A 25,305-nucleotide genomic window follows, 5' to 3' on the forward strand; every position below is an offset into this window, starting at 1 on the left:
GCGTTTGAAAGTGGCTCAGTTTTGTCCAGGAGGTGTGATCTTGCGCACATTTGTGAAAAGAGCCTTGAAATCTATCGACCACCGGCAGATATTTCTGGGCTCTGCCAATGCGCTCAGAACCTTTTAACAAGAAGAGAGCTCGCATCAGGAGTAACAAGCATTGATCTCAATCAAAGCGAAGGACGTGCAGCCGAGTGGTGCTAATGACCCGTGAAAGACAGATGGCGGCTGCGCGCGTGCACGCTCGTGTCAACGCAAGCGCTAGGCCAGCCAGTAGCACTTTGAAAACTCACCTACTAAATGTCTCTCCGAGCAGCGCATGCACTGGCTCAGCGAGACCTAAGAAAAGCAAGACAGAGTGGTAGCAAAGTGGCCAGATTGATTTTATTCACACCCAAACACATTATCGCCACTTTACAGAGTTTGACAGTGAAGCGCTACTTTTGTTTTCTTGTCTTTCTTTGAACAGCATTGTTTTCCCTGGGCGGGGAACTAGTGCACCAATCCTGGAGATACTGCAATGCGTGGATTGGAAAACAAAATGTGTACTGCGGCACTATGTTTAGGGATGTGGTCTTTTCACCACACTGCTTACGTTTTGTAAGGATGTAAGCAATTGACATTGAAATGAGTCCATTCCAGGCCCTGTAGTCATGTACTTAAGTTTTCAGGCAAAAGCACTCACTGATTTCTGAATAGTGAGTGTAAAAGCATTAAGGTAACCATGTTGTTCCTGGTTCCATTCCACATGCTTAACTTAATTTTGCATTCCCTATGAGTGTTTGCTTTTTCCAGGATGTTACTTTTTTTTTGTAGGCAGCATTTTGCTCTTGTCTAGTGGGTCATTTAAATTGAGCCACATCCAGGTGTTTATAGCGGGGCACAATTTTTTGAAGGCAGTGAGAGTTTTTCTCAGTGGGGCAGTATGGTGTTCAGTAGGGGAGAGGATGTGGCACTATGGTCAGAGCTGCCGAATTTGGAACTGGGGAACCAGGTTCAGCATTCTTTTTTTTTATTTTTATTTCAAATCATTTTTATTGAAAAAAGAAAATAGAGAAACGGCAAATACATACATTAAGTAACATATGTAATCCCAATAAACAAAATAGGTATATTCATACATGAGAGCCAACAAATCTATAAGTGGTTCATACATATCACAAACAGATATAGTACAACAATCCTTACAAAACATAATAAGTAAATAAATCAAATTAAACTAAGCTAAATTAGATCAAATAAAGCAAACTAATATAAAGCCATGAAGCACACGAAGCATACCATAGGGTCCGATTGTGCCATGCTGAATGAGCACCATTACTGCCAACACATTATTGCATATGGGTCGCCATCACGAAGGCCTATACTGAAATCTGCAGCGTTCTTTATGAAAAAATAGTGTCTCCCGTATCCTTTAATCATGGTGGGTCAAATGAGAATGAAGACCCATCAAGAGAGTTCCAAAGCTTCCTGTGGGAAGTACGCCATGTTGAGGAATGCAGAGCTGGATTGTCCGCTCCTCTTAGAAAGGAGAGCCACTCCTGCCATACCCTGAAGGAAACCTCAGAGGCGCTCTTCCATTTACACAACACTACCTTACAGGCCAGAGTAAGTAAGATATCTAACAGCTGGCGATCATTGGCGTGATGGAGCTCCTGATCCAGCGCACCCAATAGAACACAGACAAACTCTCTCTTAGGTTTGATACCGAAAATATGTTCTATGCAGTCAAAGACTCTTCCCCAGAATGATCCCAACGCGGGACAGCCAAAGAGCATATGAGCCAAGTCTCCTACAGCTGAATCGCAGTTCCAACACATAGGGTTATCTCTCAATTGGAGTTTAAAGAGCTTTTCTGGCGTCCAGTATGTCCTATTAATGATCATGTACTTGGTTTGGGCTAAAATTGGTGAGATCTTATTCGATAAAGCAGTGATATGTATCATATCCCAGTCAAATAATAAACCGGTAGAGTTAGGTTCAGACTCCCACTTGGACTCATTCCTCCTGTGTGCCTTCCTTGGAGTAGGGAGAAGCAGCTTATAAATTTTGGAAACAAAATGACCAGCCGCCATGAACCGTGGGTCGCACGGATTGAGGGAGCGAGTGGATAAAATAACTTTGAGTTTCAAAAAGTCATAAAAATCTATCGGTGCCAGGTTGTGTTTGGCCTGGAGCGAAGAGAACGGCAAAGGGCGTACCCCTTCGAACAAGTCACTCACCAGATTGACCCCTTTCCTTGACCAGTGCTCCCACTGAAGAGGTTTCCCTTCGATCTTAAATGAGGGATTACACCATAAAGACAACGTAGTAGTTTTTTTCAAGGGCAAACCTGTTTTATGAGTTTGGTCAAGTCTCAAAAGGGCCCTCCTTGTGTTCAATAAGATGTATTTGGAATGAGGGAGATGGGAGAGATCCATAGTAAGTATGGCTGTAAGAGGAACCTTATCAATAAGGGATTTTTCAGTACCTATCCACAGCGGGGTATAACCCGAATCTGCAGCCATTCACTGTGCACCTTGTTTACAGAGGAAGGCAGTCTGATAATTCCTGAAGTTAGGGAGACCCATGCCGCCTTTCTCTTCCTATCCTGGGCTTCTTCCCCTGCCACAGGAACTCGCCAAATAGCCTATCCACCTTTGTCAGGAAGACCTCTGAGAAGGTCATCGGTAACATACTCGCCAGGTAGTTCGCCAATGGGGTCACCATCATTTTCAAGGTTTTGGCCCTGCCCCACCACGAAAGATATTTCGGGGACCATCCTTCTAGTAATTTAGATATTTTCTTTAAAGTCAGGTTTTCATTAACACACAATGTTGTGATTAGATCCTTATCAAAATCCAGCCCCAAATACTTAAAGTAGCCCGGTTGCCAAGTCAGACCAGAGTCCCCCATTACCTCTCTATTCCCCAGATTATTTAACAATTTAACCTCCGTTTTATCTTTATTTAACTTATATCCAGACACCCTGGAGAATTCATCAATTGTAGACATGAGAGCCGGTATAGCCTCTTCAGCCTTTTCTGATACAACCAAGACATCATCCGCATATGCGGTTAGCTTTATTATACAATCTTCAAACGGAATTCCGGCAATACCCTCACTAGTCCTCAGGTAGTGGAGAAATGGCTCAATAGCTAATAAGAACAGTGAAGGGGAGAGGGGGACACCCCTGTCTGGTTCCCTGGTGCAACTGAAACGTGGAGGAGAACGAGCCGCCCGCTCGAACTCTAGCAGAGGGACAAGAGTAAAGGGACATCACCGTCCTTGTAAAAAATTGACCCAGGTTAAATTTACTTAGTACCGCATTCAAATAGGTCCAGTTGACTCTGTTGAATGCCTTTTCGGCGTCAAGTGTGATTGCCACAGTGGGGGTAGATAACAATTTCGCTTTTTCGAGTACATGCGCTAATGTTCTGGTGTTATCACTGGATAATCTATGTTTTAAGAAGCCTGTCTGTGAAGGGTGTATCAATTTGGGCAGAACTTTCTGAAGTCGATTAGCTAGAATCATGGCTAGGAGCTTACAATCAAGATTAATAAGTGAGATAGGCCTATAGTTCTTTGGGAGCGTTGGATCCTTCCCTTCTTTTGGGAGAATGGCAATGATAGCTTAAGATAACGTGCCTCTCACCTCTCCAACAGTGCTGATTTCCTGAAACAGGTGTAGAAGTGGTTGCGATATGAGGGAGGAGAAACACTTATAAAATCTAGCAGTGAACCCGTCCGGCCCGGGAGCCTTACCACTTTTTAACGATTTAATAACCGTCTCGACTTCCAGAATCGTGATGGGGCCATTAAGATCTTCTCGATCAGTAGTGGAAAGGGACGGTTGATTACACTCCTCTAAGTACCCCTCAATTTTGGAATAGAGACGCTCATAGAAGTGTTTAAATACTTCTGCTATCTTGACTGGATCTGAATGTGCCGCCCCCCATTGGTCCTGAATGGAATTTATCATATTTTTCTGCACCTTAAACTTGAGGTATGCAGCTAGGCTCTTCCCAGCCTTATTTGATTCACATAATTTGAATTGTTTCCTCCTGTTTAACCAAACCCCCGGCTCTTTCACTAATTATTTTATTATACTCTATCTTCTTATTCAGTGTCTCCTCCCTCCTATCAAGCAGGTGTCTTTTCTCCAGTGTAGCAATTTCTCCCTCCAGAGTTTCCAGGGCCCTGTTGTGGTTCTTGTTTATGGCAGATTTTATTTTAATAATAACCCCTCTTATCGTACTCTTCAATGCTTCCCAGCGTATCAAATCAGTAGTATCTCCCCTACTATTATGTTCTAAATATTCTCTAATGGCGGTATCGATTGCTACCCTATGTTGCTCTTTTTCAAGGACTTCATCATTGAACCGCCAGATTGATTGGCGAGTGGATGATTTCACGTTGGAGATGGTCAGGGTTATACAAGAGTGATCGGATAAAACCCTTGGTTCTATGGATGTCTCTTCCATTCTGGGAATACCATTCTTTGTGATGAATAAATAGTCAATACGGGAGAATGAATCGTGTGGAGGCGAGTAAAAAGTATAATCTCTCCCATCAGGATTTTGCAACCTCCAAGTGTCTACCAAATTAAATCGGGTACATAGGTTAATGAAAGCTTTATGAGACTTGTTGCTACGAAAAGAACAACGAGAGTCTCTGTCCAGAACTGGATCAGAGGGTAGATTAAAATCCCCTGCAAGTATGTGTATGGCTGAATCAGAGATAGTCTCGATTTGTTTGGACAGATCGGACCAGAAATTCAAATCACACGTGTTAGGAGCGTAGACATTCATAACATAAAATTCAGTATCATCTTTAACCAACTTGGTTGTAACCCATCTCCCTTTAGTGTCAGTAGAGGAGGAAAGCACATCTACGTTAGATTTTTTTGCAATCAATGTCAAGACCCCATTCTTTTTCCCTATCGCCTGTGACCCTGCTAATTCAACAAAGAATTTATTCCTAAGTGTATGAAATTGGTTGGCATTAAGTTTAGACTCCTGCAACAGGACGATATCACCTTTTTGCCTACGGAGATAATCTAGGACTTTCTGGCGTTTAACGGACTGATTGAGACCCTTGACATTAAGTGAGAGTATTTTCAAGTTGTTCACTCTTGTTATGCCCAGTGGTGTATCTATTGTGGGTAGTGACATAGAGAATCAATAGAAGATCATGGTGAATCGGCTGTAAAATGAGTTTATATGTACCAACACCGGTCTCGCCCAAAATACAGCAACATAGAGATGAAGGCAAGAACAACACCTGGTCTGAACCAGTTTAAGTAGAGAAACCATAGGTTTAAAGGTAGCATCAAAGGTGATGCAATAAACCATTCCATCAGGGCATTGGCAGTATGATGATTTCGAACCTGGTATGCATGACATTATGGCGACATAAACAGCGCAAAAGAGGAGTAACACAAAATGCAAACACTTACCCATCCTTACCCATCCTCTCAACCCTCCCCTCTCCCCACCACCCCTCAACCCACCCTCCCCACCCCGAAATAACATAGTAGACATGGTGACACGGAAAAAACAGTGTCCCTCCCATGGTCTTAAACCGAAACCGTGTTGACACTTTGGGAGCTAACACAACAATCAAAACAACTCAGAACATGCGTACTTATTGTGCAATATAACTTCCTGTAGATGTGTTACAAGCATAGATGCAGCAGGACCTGCCTCTTGAAGGGGTTATCACCTTCACTAACCACAGTAACTATACCGCCTCTCTGAAAAAAGAACCTTGCAACAGAACAGACTACTCACCCGCCCCAAAAGAGCATAGAGGGAATAACGACACACAATTCAATTCAATTCAAGTCTCTCATGTAAGCACGTTACTGAATGCATCTCCAGAGTACACAGAAACCAACAAGGGCAGCATCAAGACGTTATGCATATTTAGGAGCTTGGAATCTTACATAAACTCAGCTTGTCTGTCACCCGTCGCCTGAGCTTACACCTAAACATAGATCAGCCTGAACAACCTTAGACCGTTACATGAATGGCTGAAAACCGTGCATATACCTAGTGTACTATCTAGCAGTTAGCAGTCGATCAAGGCACAGAACACATACGAGAGAGCCAATGTAGGCCTCTGACCCAGGAACATAATACAAAAGTGCATTAGACTCCATCTTCGCATGACTTCAGGTGTCAGCTTAATCAGACGCAGAGACACTCAGAGAAAGACCTTATTTAGAGGAAGAAGCGGAGGCCAACGTCGACGTATCCATATGTAGATCCTCAACTCCATCTAGAAATTGTCTGAGTCTTTGTGGATCTGTGAAGATCTGTGGAGAGCCATTGACAAAGACACAAAACCTCGCAGGGCCTACAAAACCAAATTGATGGCCCAGCGATTTTAGCCTTGGGCGTAGAGCGAGAAAAGCTTTCCTCACATCGACAGTTTCTTTACTATAGTCCTGTGATATAAAGATCTTACTTGATTTCCATAGGACGTGGTTATTTTTGCACACAAAGGATAAAATTTTATCCACATGTTGGTACCGCAAGGGTTTACAGACAATGGGCCTGGGGCCTTTTTGACTCGGTGTGATCCTGCCCGGAACTCTATGTGCTCTGTCAAATTCCAACGGGTGATGGAAGTTGAGGTTGGTTGCCAGCGAGAACCATGCCTCCAGGAATGGGACACATGACTCGTATGCATCTTCTGATCCCTCCGGTATCCCAAAGATACGTAGGTTCCCTCTTCGATTCCGGTCTTCTAACTCTGACAATTTCCTTGACATCTGTTCTGTGGAAACATATAGGTGTTTAAGAGATTTACAGGTTTTGTTCTCTGAATCTTCGAGACGGCTGATTCTTGATTCTGTTTCCGTGAGCCTGGCGTTAGTATCTCGAATATCCTTCCGGATGGCTACGATTTCTTCCTTTGTGGACTTCGCAAGCTCTCGCACTTCCTCGAGTTTGCTCAATATGATGTCCATCGTATCGGTGACGTCCTTCTTGCCTTTAACAGGTGAGATCGGATTAGGAGGGTCAGCCTTAAGCCTCTTGAGGGTTTTTGTATCCTTGTCCCCCATGCTGATACAACTGCTAGTAGCGAGCACAGCCACTTGATTCACCCACCAGGTAACCGACCCAATAGCTCTTTTGATAGCAATCTCAGTCCGTGATGAGGAGCCTTCCAAAGGACCAAGATATGCACAGTGACTAGGGCACTATGACAAGATCACCCCTTGTAATCAGTGGTGTGTTATGATTCCATATAGCTATAGAGTGGACACCGACAATCTTCTTGTGACCTATATGTTGCGCAGCTCCCCGTGGTCTACATTCGTGGATGTGGCGTCTTTAATCTCATTTCATCATGGTCAGACCATCTTGCCCAGTAAAAGCATCTGCTTCGCCATCCCTTTATTGCCAGCTTCTCTCAGCATATCAAGATCCTTGCATACCAAGATGCTTTGCCCTTTCCTCCAATGCTCAATGTTTGATGTTCAATGCTCATTGGTCAAACCACCGCTTCTCTTCCTGCAGCCCCTCGTTCTGCATCGATTCCAAAACATACGCATATACTATTCCCCCTCATGACATAGGGAACATATATTGGCTGAGTATGCTGCTTACTTGGAAACATCGATGTCTACATTGCCATCAGTCATCCTGCCTCCACTAGAGCTCTCGTGGTTGCTTAATGTGCAGCATCGCACCGTGACGTGCGTTCCACTCGTTATGGCAGAATTCGCTGTTTAGAGCCAAAGAAAGGTGAAATGTATATCCCTCCAGGGAGCCCACTCTTGTAAAACACTATCACCGTGTATGAGTAGGTCTAGCGGTGCAAGATTAAATGACCTGAGACAAGAGCCTAACATCAACCGTCACTGTGGCCGCCATCTTGTGTAAGTACGTCTTCAGCGCTCACAGCATAGCCGACATCATCCCAGTTCCCGTTGTGAGGTAACGGTACACCAACTTGCAATATTGCATCCCAATCCTACTCACAAAACCTCGGTGTGGGTCCCTCCGTTCCGTCGGGCAGGCAGCAGCTTCAGCTCAGCCAGCACGGGGCCAGTGGGATCACACGGTCGCACGGACCGCTCGTGGTCGATGCCGGTTTCAGGGCACCCGCTTGAAACGTGCCTTCGGAAACTCGTAGGGATCTAAATTTCACCCCTGAGGTGGACCTTAGCCTCCGAACACTATAATCGCCTTGATCGCTGCTCCAAGGTTAATCTAGACCTCCCAAATTACTCCTAGAGTTCATCGCCACGGGAGGAGCGATGCGCTACGCTGCCATTTTCTCCGGCGTCCAAACCACGCCCCGTTCAGCATTCACTTTTATTGATTTTGCACAAAACCAACAGGGAGGTCCTGGGACGTCCCACATTAGGAGTCAAAGTTACAATCGTATCATTTGTAGATAGGTAAGACAACATAGAATGACCATGTCCTTTTGTCAGGTACATTATGCAATCTGTACATTGGATATCAGCAACAATTATAAAATCCTATTCCAAACAACCCCTCCCCCATCCCCCTTCCCCCCCCCCCAGACAGGTTCAGCCTTCGTGGCCATCCACCAGACCACATTCCTGAGGGAGCAGATTCTCATGCTAGACCTTAGAAGGCCCCACAAGACCTTAGAAGCCCTGGTGTCTTAGCACCAGCAGGTGAATCCTAGCGGTGGCAAGTGTGGGTTAATCTTTAAGGCTTGTCCACCACAATACATACTGATGTTCAGCACCAGTCGTGCGAGCAGGCCTATTAAGCAGCACACCCTGGAGCGTTAGTAGCTCTGTCACTGAGGTCACAGGACCCTTGAGAAGGGCAAGCTCAAGGGCAGTGCGACTGGTGTGACCGCACTGGGGGCTGACTTTGGGTGGGGGCATCGTGCTTTTAAAACCATGTTATGGTTTTAAAAGCGCGTGCTGCCTCCTTCCTGGTCTACAGCAATTTTCGCCAACAATAAAAATGTCATGATTACTCTGGTGAATAATGTTCGTGCTAGAGAGAGATCTGAGTTTTGTCTAGTGGAAGTTTTGACTCACGGAAAGGTAGCACAGAGGGTTAATGTGCCTGCTGCAAAGAACATGTACCATGCAGATAACAAAGTGCACATAATGTAAATAGGGCAGTGGGTTACTGCTTTTGTAAGAGACATCCTTTTGTTACATGCAGTTTATAAGTTAAAATCCTAACATAGAACAGTGAGCTATTAACTGTCATCTAAGAGCTGCATACAAACTGCAAGGTATAAATTAGAGCATTATGTTTTTTCCGCCAGTCTTTGATTATCCTAGTTTTGCACATAGTGATCTTCTAAATAAAAATCAATTCTGATTATTAAAGAGAAACCCCAACCAAGATATTTCGTTTTAAATTCTGAGTTTGTGTTTCTCCAGATCAATCACTATTAAACTGTACGGCCTACTAGTATGGTTGTCATGTGACTGCCACACCTTGTAGTCCTTTTTCTTATGTAACATTTTCTATGCAGTGATTTACATCCGTAAATTATTTACACGATTGTTTCTGTGTAATGTGTGTGATGTAAAGTGCTCTGACACCCTGCACTGGTATGAGTGGTGCTGTAAATCAAATGCATCTGAGAGAGAGTGTGGTATGGAGACTTGAGGGGCACTGTTAAAGGGTGGTAGTGAGGGAATCCATGGCAAAGGTGGTCATTGGGGGGCACTAACAAACATTGTTGCACAGGGCACCACCAGTGGTAACGCCGGCCCTGCCCTTGAGGCCAATCCACCTCACCTATTGGTACCTTCATTGGCTTTGTTTCAGCAGTAGTAGCTGCAACTCACATGTGATCAGCAATGCTGGATTTGTACGCACACCAAACTAAGTTCACAAACTTCACAGTCTCTCTGCTTCATTCACAAGCACTTTTAACATGTTCTGCCTGCTTTGGGGGCACTGAAATTATGCAGCAAAGGAGGACAGAATTATGTCCCAGTGTTAACTAAATTATGCAGCAAAAAAAAGGCTGCAGCGTAATGCAGTGTATTTTCTGATATTTTATTATTTTGACATTTGTACACATGCTAACAGTCTCTGGAAAGATTTTGCCTTATTACTACCAGTGTAACATACAAATGCAGCAGTAAAAAAGGTGATCAGTCAACCTTTGCAAAGGCCCGTCCACTTCGCAGCAACACAAGTCACATGTTTTAGTAACTTATGATCCGTTGGAGCTACAAACAATTTATTAGTTAAAATTGTCCGATTATGCAGCAGATCTTGTATTATGTGGCAAATATGGCAGAGCCCTCATTATGTAGAAAACATTTGCAAACTAGGGTATTTTGCCACTCATGTTTGAACTGCTATTGTGGAAAAAGGGAGGAGAAGTGCTAATGACAGAAACTCCATGGCTCAGAGACAAATGGCTTGTGCTTCCACTTTTAAGCATATTTGGGACATTCTGTGATTGGAAACATATCCCACTTTGTGAATGTATTTTAATGTCAATAACTCATATTAAACCTTAAATAATCATGTGTATCAATTGGTTGAATTAAATAACATAATAAGCTGTAACTGGTCAGTTAAATTCCAAACAAATACTGAAGATTGGGAATGTTTTACGCATTCTGGCCATGCCTCTGACTCCGCCCACTGATCCAATCCTTGGGTTTTTCCCGCCTTCTGATTCTCCGCCCACAGTTCCCCTACTTTTTTTTTCTTCTTCGACCACTGTTCTCACAGCTATAATAACGACAGTGTCTTTATGTACATTTGTGGATCATTTCATCAAAGGTTAGTTAGCGGTTTGATTCTCACTAATGTGTGGGCGATTTAGATTATTCCAGCCACATATGTTAACATACCAACCAAGGCAAACAAATAAAGCTACTGTGAAGTAAATTGCTTCCTTTCACGATGGCACTGGGAGATTAGGCAGTAAAGTTACTTGAGATATCTAATAAATGGCCTCTTTCACAAAGCACATAGAAAAAGTCGGAAACAATTGGGAACGTTTTCATTTATCTACAGATTCTTAGACAGAATTTTTGCAAACTTCTCATAAGTCTTTTGGTAACAGGGGGTTGTTTATTGTACCATGTGCTTTGGATTTAATATTGGTTGTTGTGGATTTACAGGGACAAGAATCTCAATGGCATCAAGAGTTTGTTTGTTTAAAAAAAAAATTTTTTGTTTGCTTATGTGGTGCAAAATTAGAGGTGTATCCGAAAAAAGGCATTGGCTGAATGGTTACACCAGTCCCGAACCAATGGCAATCCTACACGTTCTGTGCTACTAAATGGAAGAATTAGGGAAGCCTGCTGTATTTAAAATGACTTGCAACGGGCTTTAACTGTTATAGATATAGAACATTGCAAGACTGTTTCTGTTGCATTTGTAAACAAGCATTAGCAAAGCCAATAGGTCTCCCTTATGTGAGAGCTATTTGCTTTGCCAATGTCTTTTAGCCATATTGCGGAGAAACTTGGCTGCTGTTATAACATGGCTAAATATTTTTTTTTAAAGTGCTGTAAAAGTAAAAAAACAAAATTACTGTGACACAATGAAAGCGCTTATGGCATAGACAACAGTAGGATGAAAGGGAAAAGGCAATGCAGACAACATGAGGCTGGGGAGTGAGATGGAAGAGGCAACACGGATAATGGGGGTGGGAAGGGGCAACACGGACAATGAGGGTGGGTGGTGCGTGGAAAGAAGGAACATAGACTTCGGGAGGGTGGAGTGGGAGGTAATAAACAACATGGACAACAGGAGGGTGGGGTGAGCCAGAGGAAGCAACAAGGACAAGGGGCTGGGGTGGGAGGGAGGAAGCAACATGGACAAGAAGTGGGGAGGGATGAAGCAACAAGAATTAACATAACGGGAAGAAATAAATAACAGAAGCATTAAGAAGGGATGAAGAAAATAATACCTCAGTCACAGCGCCAGCAGCGGATGGACCCTAATCAAGATGAAGAAATCAGTACTTAGTCCATGCTCCATACCAAAGAACTGTCCAACTATTAGGCAGCAGATGAGAGTGACAATGAAGCCCACAAATGGTAAGCAATGGGAGAGCTCCAAGCCTGTTGTAGAAACGCAGAGACAGTATGCACTATTGCATGCGCTGTCGCAGGCGAGACCTAAAAATGGATTGTGCATGTGTAAACTGTATGTGAAATTTTATGTCATAGCATCCACCAGACTGTTCTTTGTTTGTAGATCAACGTAAAAGTAGTTTTGGCCCATATTTAAGAAACATAATTTTTAGTCAAGATCTGCTGCATGTTGTTAGATATTTAAAGTGTCTCACACGTATAATACTACTTCAATTACACATTTCTTAAAAACTATTTTGAAGACTGCAATATAATAGAGACTTCTAGCGGCAGATTCCTTACCTTAGAATTTCCCATGAGTCAGGCTGGATCCGGAAACTTTTGCATGAGCAAAACCCCTTGCGCGCACTGCCGGGTGGCTTAATTCGGTTCCACGTGACATTGTCGGGTCGTTGGCGTCCATTATGACATCGCAATCACCTATATAGGTGTCCCCCAGGTGCATGGAGGTCAGTTCTTTTCTTTCCACGCTATTTAAGAGCCGATCCGTGAAGAGCTACCCCTCTGTTACTTTTTGACAGGCCTTTTTCTACTTTTTTTTTTTTTTTTATAAACTTTGTTTATTGGTTTCAGTCATAGCGATACATGTATGGTATGGACGATATATTCAAACTTACATCAGATAGTCGAGTAGGCGTACAATTCCATCGTGAATACTAAACATTTCCTGTTGGACCCATCTGCCTATGCATTTCCATTTCGACAACCGGTGACACACATAGATCCCCCCGATATTTGTTCCAATGTGACCATTTCTTATCCCATTTCTTTGGACATCCCCTAGCTTTGAACACCTCGGTTTCTGCCAACATACATCTGTCCATTTCTTTGGCCCACGTAGTGGCGCGTGGCAAGCCCACTCCCCCCCACCCTCTAGCAAGTTCTCTTTTTACCAATGTAAAGCCCAGTGTGGTGAACTGCTGTTCAACTTCCGTCAGGTCGGTCTCTCCCCATATGTTCATCAATCCCAGTTGTGGTGTTAATTCTATGTCTTTCCCCAACGACTTACACATGTGTCCTCAAGCGTCCTCCCACAGGGTGCATATCTGAGGGCATGTCCATAAGGTATGGTAAAATGTAGCCTGTCCGCCACATCCCTTAATGCTTCGGTCGTCGTGTTTGGCCCCTATTCTCGCCAGAACTGTCCCTGTGATATATGATCGGTGGAGTATCCTAAGTTGGATTAGCCTAAATCTCTGTGTGATAGGCGCCTCTCGGGGGAACATCAGTGCTGCCTGCCAGTCCTCGTCATCCAGGGGGCCCATGTCAGCCTGCCACCTTTCTCTAAGCTTCGGGAAAGTGTCCGGCAAATTATTACTTAGCTTTTTGTAAGTTAATGATATTGCTTTCGAGCTAAGGGGCCTGTCTAATAGGCGATCTTCCAATGGTGACGATTCTGGAATGTCTTTAAGAGAAGGAAACGCTGACTGGATCGCATGTCGAATCTGGAGATACCTGTATAATTCCCCTTGTGCCAGATGATACTGTTTCTGGAGGTCGCCAAAGGTGAGTATTGCGCCCTTCTTAACCAGGTCCTTCACTACCGATATCCCAATGAGGTCCCACTTATCGAAACCGGGCTGATAGCACAGCATACCTAGCTTACGGGTAACCCACAATGGCGTGGCCTTTGAGAGGACATCCGTTCATCCCAGCTGGGAAGTGACCAGATGCCAAATTTCCACTGTATGTTGGGTAGGGCCAGCAAGAGTTTTCCTGTTTCTCCTGCCCGTAGTGTACAGAGCCCCAAGATATCCTGAGTGGTCCATTTGGTACCGATCCAAAACGTATGCTGGATCATCTGGAGGATGATATATCCAATGATTAACGGTCGCCAATTGCGCTGCCCAGTAGTAATGTTGTATGTCAGGGAGTGCTATGCCCCCGTCGTACCAGCCTTTCGTCAATTTTCGCTGTGCTATTCTGGGGGCCCTGCCATCCCACAACAGCGCGCGGATCTCTCCCTCAACCGCTTTGAAATACGAATCTGGGACTCTGTGGGGACAGTTTTGCAGTATATAGAGAAAACAAGGAAGGGCTAACATTTTAAAAAGTGCTGTCCTCCCACCAACGTCAAAGGCAAAGTCCTCCAGTGTTTTACATCTGCTCGTAGCCGAGCCAAAGGTGGGGCCAGGTTGGAGTTGTAAAAAGAGGCCTGATCCGATGTGACATATATCCCTATGTATCGAAACCCCTCTGTTGCGACTGTAACAGCACATTCTACCGGTAAATGAGGGGCTACCCCTCGCAACATAAACAAGACCGACTTACGCCAATTGATCGCGTATCCCGAATATTTACCGAAGTTTGTAAATATGTCTAGCACAACTCTAATCGATTTGTATGGGGACGCTAGGTATAAGAGTATATCATCCGCGTACAGGGAAATTCGATCTTCCACTCCCTCTTTCCATTGCAGTCCCCCTTTCCATTGCAGTCCCCGTATCATCACATCTCTACGGACCCAGTCCGCGAGGGGCTCCAGCATGAGGGCGAATATCAACGGGGAAAGCGGGCATCCCTGTCTAGTCCCTCTTCGTAACTTGAACATCCTGGATGTAGAACAATTAACTCTCACCTGCCCCAACACTCCATTATACAGGCGTTGTATCCAAGCTATAAATTTGGGGCCCAGTCCCACCCTTTTCAGGACCTCGAACATATATAGCCACTCAATAGAGTCAAATGCCATAGATGCGTCGAGAGAGAGCATCGCCGCGTCCTCTTCAACATATTGTCTACGAGCCATCACATTATGGAGCCGCCTTATATTAAGTGATGTATTCCTCCCTGGCATGAAGCCTGATTGGTCTGGGTGGACCAGAGATGTAATGACAGTCCCTAATCTGTTCGCCAGGACTTTTGCCAACACCTTTGTCTCCGCGTTTATCAGCGAAACCGTCCTGTAAGAGCCACACTCATCTGACGGCTTGCCCTGTTTGTGAATGACCACTATGGTGGCAAGCCGCTGATCTACTGGTAAACTGGCCATCTCTAGACTTTCTTCGTATATGGCTCTCAGGTGTGGCACTGTCAAAGAGGCCATGGCTTTCAAGAACTCTATCGGGATCCCGTTGGGCCCCATCGCCTTACCTGATTTAATTTGCCCTAGGGCCTTGCTTATTTCTTCATTCGAAAGGTCGGCCTCCAGGGTCTCTCGTTCCACCTCCGAGAGGCTCGGTATACGGCTATCGATTAGAAGCCTACTTGAGTCCTCCATCGTGTAGCCTGTGGAGGGGGCGTATATTTTCTCAAAATGATCAGCAAATTTCTCCGCTATGTCTTGTGGGTGCAGCACCTCCTCGCCTCTCGGTGTCGTCAGTTTATGTACCCACCTATTTCCCTGTTCTCCCCTTTCCAACCACGCTAGTGTCCTGCCAGCCCTATCCCCAAGTTCATACAGTCTACATTGAGTGGAGTTATGTTTAGCCACCATCTGCTCCCTTGTTTTTATCCTGTATTCATCTTGCTTCAGTTGGAGTCTATGAGTTATGGTCGGTGAGGGGTCTTGTGAGTGCTCCTGCTCTAGTTCGGTGAGGTCGGACTCTACCTGGGCCAAGAGTTCACGCTACTTGGTAATATAGCCCGTCTTTAAAGACAGAGAATTGTCCCTTAAGAACTACTTTGTATGCTTCCCAGAGTACTTGCGCGGAGTCGGCTGATCCCACATTTTCAGTGAAATAGTTCTCCGTTTGCCTGCGGAGTTCCTCTCTGATGTCAGGTACACGTAAAAGCCAGGGACTAAGGACAATGGTGGAGCGTGCTGTTCGCTCCCAATATGTATATTCCGTCCAGATCAGGGAATGGTCCGAGATGCCCCTGGGTAGAACTTTATATTGGGCGAAGTTACCTGTCGACGGCAGATGTGTGAGGAGATAGTGGATACGTGATAGACTACGATGCACACTAGAGAAATATGTAAATAAATTCCCCGTTGGGTGAAGTGCACGACCCACGTCCACTAAACCCAGTGCCTGCACAAAGTCAGCCAGGAGAGCATTAGCTTTTTCTCTTGACTTCGGTGGGTGGCGTACTACGGTGTCATCTAAGGTCATATTGTAATCACCCCCCATAATCAGTGTGCCCTCTCGGAGTCCGGTCAGCTTCCTCCCCAGTTCCGCCAATGCCGGCCGGCCCAGAGCGGGCGGCAAGTACACCGAAATGATATTCATAGTCTTTCCCTCCCATTGGGGCTCAGCTCCCGCAAAACGTCCTCCTGTATCCGCCCATGTCTTATGTACTATGAGGAGCGTTTATTTTTTACCAAAATGGCCTTTTTTGACTTTTTGAGTTTTGTCGACTTCGGACATTTATTTCCACTGTGTGATATCTTTGAGGAAGACAGGGTTTAAACTGTGTGACTCTTGTCACCGCGCCATGTTGGTTACCGATCCCCACCTCGTCTGCCTTTGGTGTCTCGAGCTTGACCACGACTCAAAGTCGTGCTAGGACTGTCAGGCCATGGCTCCGAAGGTCTTGCAGGAGCAAGCTTTGAAGCTCTTTGCAGGCCGGCAGTCGACACTGGCCAGCGAGACTCAGTGGAGATCCCTAGCCCTATTGAAGAACAGGAGGTTGCAGGACCGCTCCCGGACCCTCACGTCCTCTTCCTCCCACTTGAGGTCCTCGGGACACTCGCGGAAGTGGCACGAGAAGAAGAAGAAGTCTTCACCTCAGCTGTCGTCTGTCGATGAGAGAGGTAAGGAGCACCGACCCTACAGGCACGATTCTGCAGAGCATGAGTCAGGGTCGACTTCCTTTTCTGGGAGCTGGAGCGAACCCTGCTCAGATCAAAGAGTTTTACGAGACCATGCCCTGCACATTTGAGCGGGCTGACCCCTCTAGTGACTCTTTGGGCCCCGTGTGGTCAGAAGGGGCCCCATCAGATTCAATGCTGTTGTCTCAGGCTGGGGCACCGGTGGGGCCTCGGGGATCCGATTCTGGATCAGGGACCTTGCCAGTCGTGCCTACATGACCTTCCCTGGTGTTGGACCCGAAATGTGTGCCTTCGGAGCTGTCGGCACTCACCAGCAGTTCATTGAAGGGGGTTTCAGCCACGCCAGCCCTATCCCAGCCACTGTCCTGTGCAGACTTCCCAACTTGTATGTGGATATGGATGAGGCTTATTCTGTAGTAGTCATCAGCCACCGTGCCCTCAGCAGCCACCGTCTCCAAGCACTCCTAGTCTGACTCTGCAAGACCATGCTACTCCAGTGGGAGTGAAAGTCCATCATCATCTCCCCCACTGGAGGTCCATTACATCAAACAAGTGGGTCTTGCAGATCATTCAGGAGGGCTATTCTCTGCCTGTCCTTTCTTTTCCTCCACCTATTCCGCCACTTCAAGAACGTCTGGCGGAGGATAATTTAAAATTACTCCAAGAGGTAGTTACAACTCTTCTGCCCAAGGAAGCTATAGAGAGGGTGCCGGTTTCAGAAGTAGGCAGTGGCTGTTATTCTGGCTACTTTTTGATTCCAAAGAAGAACAAAGGGTTACAGCCCATTTTAGATTTTCAGACCGTCAATCTCTCCCTCAAGAAGGAGAAGTTCATGATGCTTTCTTTAGCTCAGATCTTGTATTTCCTAGGCCAGGAAATCTAAATGGGATTTTCACATCCACATTCGGCAGGGCCACAGACGTTACTTGTGGTTTAATGTAGGCCATGAGCACTTTCAGGTAACTGTGCTCCGTTTTGGCCTTACCAGCACCCCTCGGGTGTTCACCAAGGTAATGGCGGTAGTGGCAGCTCATCTGTAAACGTTAGGGATTTCAGTATTCCCCTAGCTCGACGACTGGCTGTTAAAGGCATCCTCACCCCAGGCTGTCAATTCACACCTTCAGACTACAGCAAACCCCCTGCATTTGCTGTGGATCTCTGTAAATGTGCCAAAATCACACCTGACTCCTTCTCAGATGCTCCCTTTCATCTGAGCTATTCTGGAAACAGTGCAGTTTCGGGCCTATCCTCCCGAGCAGCGAGTCCAGGATATTCAGGTTATGATACTGATGTTTCAGCCTTTATTCTAGATTTCAGTGCAATTGAATCTGAGGCAGTTGGGCCTCATGGCCTTCTGCATCCTGTTGGTAAAGCATGCCAGGTGGCGCATGCAGGCTCTGCAGTGGGACCTGAAGTTCCAGTGGGCACAGCATCGGGAAAATCTCACTGACATGGTCCAGATCTCGAAAGAGCGACCATCTGCAGTGGTGGTTGACCAACCGTGATTGGGTCAAAGGCAGACACCTTTCCCTTCCCCAACCAGATCACACAATGGTGACAGTTGCATCTCTCCTGGGATGGGGAGGCCGTCTGGGAGAGGTGGAGATCAGGGGACACTGGTCACCGGCACAGTCGGGGCTCCACATCAATTTCTTGGAGCTTTCTGTGATTCGATTACCATTGAAAGCAGTTCTACCCTCTCTCAAGGGGAAGTTGGTGCAGGTGTTCATGGACAACACCACTGCAATGTGGTACTGAAACAAGCAGGGCGGGGTGGGGTTATGGACCCTTTGTCAAGAGGCCCTGCATTGCTGGACATAGCTGGAACAGCAGGGCGTAACTCTGGTGGTTCAACACCTGTCAGGTTCTCTGAATGCCAGGGCGGATGAACTTAGCTGTAGATGTCTAGCAAATCATGAATGGCCTCTCCAATTGAAGGTGGCTCAAGGTCTCTTTCAGCAGTGGGGACAGCTTTGGTTTGGTCTTCTCCCCTCCGAAGAGAATACACAATGTCAGCAGTTTTACGCGCTGGAGTTTCCAAGGCGGCTATCGCTCTGCGACACTTTTTAATGCAAGAGAAGCTCAGGCCTACTGTACGCCTTTCCGCTCATACCAAATTTGCCCAGGGTTCTCAATAGGATCAAGAATGAACAGGCCCAAGTCATTCTTGTGGTCCTGAACTGGGCAAGGAGAGTCTGGTATCCAGTGCTTCTGAAAATGAGCATCAGTCCTCCAATCAGGCTGCCCTTTCTGGAGGATCTTTTGTCGCAGCAGCAGGAGAGGGTCCTCCACCCAAACCGGTCAACTGTACAACTCCATGCGTGGAGATTGAGGGGCGACAGTTGACAGCTTTTAAGCTTCCTCCTGAATTATGTGAGTTTATTTTGGTGGCCAGGCGGCCCTCCAGTAAGACACCATTGGTAAAAGTGTGTAAAATATTGTACAGAAAGGTCTATTGACCCCCCCCTCTGCTTTTCTTTCTACCATTCTTCTTTTCATTCTTACCCTTACCTAGCAGGGCTCTGTGTTGTGCACTCTTGGGGTTATCTTTCTGCCCTGTCTGCTTTCTTGTGGCTGCAGGACCAACCCTCTTTGTTTAAATCTCCTGTTGTAAATAGATTCTTAAAAGGGCTTGTACATATGTTGCCACCAACGTCCTTTGTCATGCCACAGTGGGATCTTCATTTGGTTCTAATTTTTCTTATGTGCACTCCTTTAGAGCCTTTGCATAATTGTTCCTTCTGGCAACTTACCATCAAAACAGCCTATCTGGTGGCAATAACATCGGTCCGGTGGGTGAGTGAGTTGCAGGGTTTGTCATCCTAGCTTCCATATATGATGATCTTTGGAGATAAAGGGGTTCTTCGCAACTGGCCTTCCTTTTTGCCGAAGGTGGGGATCCCATTTTGTCAGCATCAATGTTGGAGCCGGCCTCGTGGCGTGGTCCTGTTCCCCCTCGCCAAGCCGCACGAGGTCCCCTGCACCTCGGGGCTCTCCATTTTGGATTGTACGTGACTCTGCGCGCCAGCCTACGTGACCCCGCTCAACCCGGCCTCGGCCCCGGCAAGCCCCGACATCCAGGCACCAACAACTGGCCAGGGGGTACCACGTGAACACTTCCCCACTCCCGGCGGAGGTCAGTATCGATGGGACCCCCAACCGTCCTCCCACACCTAGGTACGATCGCCCCACAGCTCTCCTGGGCCTGGCGCCTCTCCCGCTGGGCGTCTGGCCTCTCCCAGCCCGGCCTCTCCGCCCCCTCGGGCGCAAGGGTCCGGACATCAAAGGGCTCCAGACCTATATCTGGGGCGACCCTGCAACAGGACAGCAGTTGTATCCCGGAGTCGAGAGCCCTGCTGATTGAATCGCGGCCGACCCAACGGAGAAGAACTCTTGCTTGAGACTCTACCACGAGCCCTGCTGACTGCGTCGCGGCTCCACCTTATTGAGGTCACGAAGCCTCACGGAACATCGGAGCCCTGCTGACGCTGTCGCGGCCCAACCTCGCTGAAACCTCCCTCGGAGCCCTGCTGACGTCGTCGCGGCTCGAGCTGAACCAAGACACTGTAAGAGCCCTGCTGACCTGGTCGCGGCTCGAACTCCACGGACTGAACACCAGAGCCCTGCTGACGCCGTCGCGGCTCGACCCCTCCGAGATCCGGAGGCCCTCCAGCGTGGGGATAAGAACTGGGCCCCAGGTACCCTCGTACCAAGCTGCTGCTAAAGACTGTCCCGCTACCCCGTCCCTACCAAAGACTTTGAGACTCTGGTGGATCCCTCGATCCCCCCTTGTAAATATTGATAATCGTAACTTCATAAGGGCTGATAAAGAACTGCTCATCTTGCTGAATCCCCTTGAGTCCTGTGTGGTGGTGTTACTGTGCTAGTACGTTATAGGAGAAGGACCTCCCCCCGGAGGCTTCTCAGCAGCGCTCGGCTACTTTGTGCCGTGTGGGGGCCCCTCTGGGTGGTCTCTCCGACCCCCCCCGAGGCCCGCCTTCCAGCAATCAATCACTCACATTACCCACCTTTTTTGCTCCCCACATGCCTTTAACTAGGATGAGCCTCTCCACCTTCTGGACCCAAAAAGAGCATTGCCGTTTTACCTTGACCACACAACAGAGTCTCGGGTGGACGACCAACTCTTTGTGGGGTACATGGGTGCTAAAAAAGGTCAGGCAGTGCAGAAACTGACCATTTCATACTGTATCATTCTCTGCAGTAAGATCTGCTATGCCCTGGCTGAGAAGCAGGCCTTGTGAGCTCATTCTACCAAGGGGAAGGTTGCGACCACGGCGTTGGCTCGGGGCGTCCCAGTCTTGGACATCTACCAGGCACCAACGTGGGTGACTTTGCACACGTTTGCCAAGCACTACTGCCTGGACAGGTAGGTCCGCAAGGAGGGCATTTTGCCTGTTCAGTCCTGCAGAACCTCTTAGTGTAAGAAATCTGTCCACAGCCTACCGCCAGGATGGTATGGCTTTGGTATCTATTCAAAGGTTAAGAATCTGCAGCTAGAAGACTCTATCAGATTAACATGGTACTTACCCTCGGTAACACATTATCTGGTGGAAAAAATATCTAGCTGCAGATTCCTTACAGACCTACCCATAACTCCCCTCTCTGCGGACTAATTTATTAGGTCTAGGGTTGTTCACTTCTTCAGTGCCCTAGTTATGACATACATTCAAGTCAGTCATCATGGCTCTGCGCTTCTGGCGTGGAAAAGTGATAAGTACTGATGTCCGTGTGCCTTGGTAGCGTGTGTATATGTGACTGCGATGTCATAACCAACAAGAATGATGCCGACAACATCACACAGAGCTAAATGAAGCCACCCAATAGCACGCGCAATGGGTACTGCTCACGCAAAAGTTTCCAGATTCAACCTGACGCCTGGGGAATTCAAAGGTAAGGAATCTGCAGCTAGATATTGTCTCTACCAGCTAATGCATTACCGAAAGGTAAGTAAATTGTTCTTCAGTCTCCTCCTTCCTCTGAGAGCGGTGGTTCTCTGGCCTCTACAACATCATGCAGGAACCGCTCCTGCACTTACCTTATAACATGCATTGTCGAATACACACGTTTTAGCAGGTAACATCAGATCCTACATAACAAAAAATTCTAACTTTCGGATGACAGTACTGGTTCACACAAGTTATCAGGGTACAAATAGTGAGAGCAGTTGTGAGGTGTATTTGTGCTGTCCAATCTGAGTTCAGAAGATGCTCAGTCTGGTGCACCTTAAACTTTCAGACACTCCCAAAAAATAAAGGTGAAAACTCACGTCACATGGAGGCAGCGGCTTTTATGTCGTGGCTTCCTCTGGTGTCATCAAAAGGTAGACTGTCGTGCTTTCAGCTGCTTGTGAGGATTATGTAATCTCCTAGCGCTTCTTATTCACTACATACATTCCAATTAAAAATGGTATTGCTCCGCTTTACGATTAATACATTTCCCACTCTTGACAAATGTGAAAGATTCCGTATTGTTCTGTATTTCTGGATTGAGCTCAGATAGAGAAAAAAAGGCAGACTAAGCGTAGTGACAAAGGTATGGGGAAAATGAGTAGCAGTTCTACAATAACCTTTGATTACTCTTTCCACTTATTGTTCTCATAATATAACATGAACCCACAATACTTGCCCTTCTCCGGGACTAAAATATTTTGCCGCGTAATAAAATTCAGGTAGGATGCTGCAAATTCCTTAATCATTCACATGTAGTGCACAATAACTATGTAATACATTATGCCAACCAATCAGCTTGGCCCAATATATACCAGAATTTGTGATCTTACTAGGGCTTCTTACCAGTAACCTGATGCATGTCTCTCGCTATAAGTGGACGCGTATCATTTTCATATGATTCAAAAAGCAAATTCTTGGACTATCCTGAATATTTTCAGCCCTGGTTACTGAGAGGAGGCCCAAGCATGAAGGGCCAATAATCAGTGAGAACACATGTTGATCACCTACTTCGGCTGTATCTAACCTGAAATTTGAGTTTATAGTGTAGATCGAAATGTTACTAAAACATGAGCCAGCAAGAAATAGACAGAGATTGGGCAAAGATTAAGTAAAGATGACAAGAAAGAAGTGAAGCAAATTACCACCAATCATATTCTTTCGATAAATTAATAATGTCTTGGTTTTCTGACCCAAGAACATGTTCTCGAAACTTATGTTTTTTTTACTAGTTTTCTGTTTATTTTCATGTCACAGGAAGCCAAACGCTTTTCAAACATTGATAAATCCTGGGTCAGGATTATGACACGGGCCCATGAGATGCCAAATGTGGTGCAGTGCTGTGTTGGAGATGAAACCATGGGTCAGCTGTTGCCTCATCTGCTGGAACAACTAGAAATTTGTCAGAAATCACTCACTGGGTAAGAGCAACTCTAATAAATAAACCATGTGAGCAATTATGACTCGCTCTTGAATATATTTCTCATTATGATAAAGGGAAGAGACACCAATGAAAAGAAAAAAATATTTAATTGATCATTTATTGCCATCAGCATTACTGTACCCCTTGTGACATACTTGCATCCGCTCACCCTATCAACAGAAGGGTATTCTTAGTAAGATAAACACCATTTTGTAATCCTCTAAAGACTCCTAGGTGACACCTCATTTTGATCCATGAAGTCATGTTCCTCTTGAAAGTGCCAGAGGCCAATCCTTATATTTTTAAAATATTACTGTTCGAATGCAGAGGAGTCTGGGTAAATGATCATGCCTTTCCTCAAAGGATGCTAGATGTGTTACAGTCAGGCAAGAAAAACGTTATTTGGTTATCACAACCATAAAGCATAGTACTAAAATGATTAAAAGTCAGTTACAAAGATTTAAAACAGAATTTCATATGCAAATCATTAAAAAAAATGTTTTTCCTATTCATGCATGGTTTTCAACTCATTTATAGCCTAATTCATTTAGTATTATCCACTGTTTGTAAGAGTTTGTCAATCAAATTAAGAAACTTAGTCCCTCGACAGATTAAAATGATTGATGTTCCCCCCAGCCAGCAAGTTACAGTTTGTCTACAGGTGCAAATGTTAAGTTCTTTTAAAATTGGTTTTAAAAGTCTCCTTCTCGCTTCCTTCACTATAGGGCAGATGCACATAAGGTGGCATAAAGATTTGTTTTGATATCCACATAAACGGCAGTTTGTTTGCATTTGGGAATTTTCCTTTCCTTGTTTGTCGCAAGTCCTTGCTTTCGTATTCTCCAAACCGATACAGCATGAAACTCTTTTTTAAAACCAGTCGAAAATGTGCCGCTAAATAAGCTTGCGGTTTTGGTTTAACGTAAGAATTTATGACTGCCCAAGAGTGTTTGCTTTTACCAGTAATGTTTTATCTTTGAGAACGGACAGATTTTTTGCAGCACTGTTACACACTCTATTAAATGCTGCCCTTTCCATCTTACTATCCCATCCCTCTTGTAAGTCTAGCGCTGCCAATGCTGATCGTAAGTATTCGCCCCATGAGTATGATTTTTTCAAGTCAAACTGAGCCTTTACTTCGGTCCAGCATAGGTTGTTCAGAGAACCAGGTTCTGAGGAACGGAGTTTCCAGCACAGTTTCACAAAAACAGATTGACGCTGGAATTCCTGATTTTGTAGACCGAATTCCAGGCGGAGCTGTGCTGGAGATGCACTTTTCGGAAGGTTAAAAACGGCTTTGTACACCTTTGTCTGAAGTTCGTTTAAAACTTTAAATTCAGAGCCATGCCATATTTTCAAACCATATGCGAGTGCAGGAAGGAATTGAGAGGCCATTACTTTCAATAGATGACTATATGATGAACAACTCAGTTTTTGTTTCAATTGTTTGTGGGCAAAGATTAGTGTTTGGGCCTTTGCTCTTATTACTCTTTTCTGTTCAGTAAAGGCATGCCTCGACCAAATTAATCCCCAGATACTTATATGTACAAACTTCCTCTATTTGTTCATTTTTGGCAAACCACCTGAATTTTCCTGAACTAGGGCCTGCTAATTGCACGACTTTTGTTTTTTTCTTATTTATCTCTAGCCCTTGCTGATCAAAGTATGTTATCAGGTGGTTAACGACTCTTTGCAAGCCAATCGGTTTTTGGCTTAGGACCACTGTATTGTCCGCGTATTGCAGGTACTGTATGTGGTCTTCTGCCAACTTAGGAGGAAGACCGTTTATGTTTGACAAATGAGATTGTAAGTCTGCGAGGTACTGATTAAAGAGGCTTGGGGCCAAAACGCAACCCTGTTTCTGGCCATTATGAATGTCTATTTTGGAGGATATAATGCTACCATCTCCCAGCTTCACCCTTGCCCAAGTTTCATTATGGAGGGCTACTATGGCATTAATTAGTTGTTGCGGTAGTCCCCATAATAATTCCCGGGCTCATTGCGACTTCCGTTCTTATAAATGGGGTGAAATAGACTCCCTTTCCAGGAATATATGGTCTTGTTTTGGGAGAACAAGTAATTGAATAGCAGCGTAAGGTATTTGGCCCAGAAATCTGGTTCTTGTTTGAAAAGT

At 45.6% G+C, this 25,305-nt stretch overlaps 1 protein-coding gene across 1 annotated transcript in view; it reads left to right on the plus strand.

Moving 5' to 3' along the window:
* DNAH5 (dynein axonemal heavy chain 5) overlaps positions 1-25,305 on the plus strand; it is a 5,853,083-nt gene that overhangs the window by 2,461,173 nt on the left and 3,366,605 nt on the right. The window contains exon 31 of the mRNA XM_085606747.1: positions 23,006-23,169. Within this exon, the coding sequence (XP_085462873.1) occupies positions 23,006-23,169 (164 nt within the window). The remainder of the gene's footprint in view (positions 1-23,005; positions 23,170-25,305) is intronic.

The sequence above is a fragment of the Triturus cristatus genome, chromosome 5_2 (assembly GCF_964204655.1).
Source record: "Triturus cristatus chromosome 5_2, aTriCri1.1, whole genome shotgun sequence".
In the NCBI taxonomy this organism is placed as follows: Eukaryota; Metazoa; Chordata; class Amphibia; order Caudata; family Salamandridae; genus Triturus; species Triturus cristatus.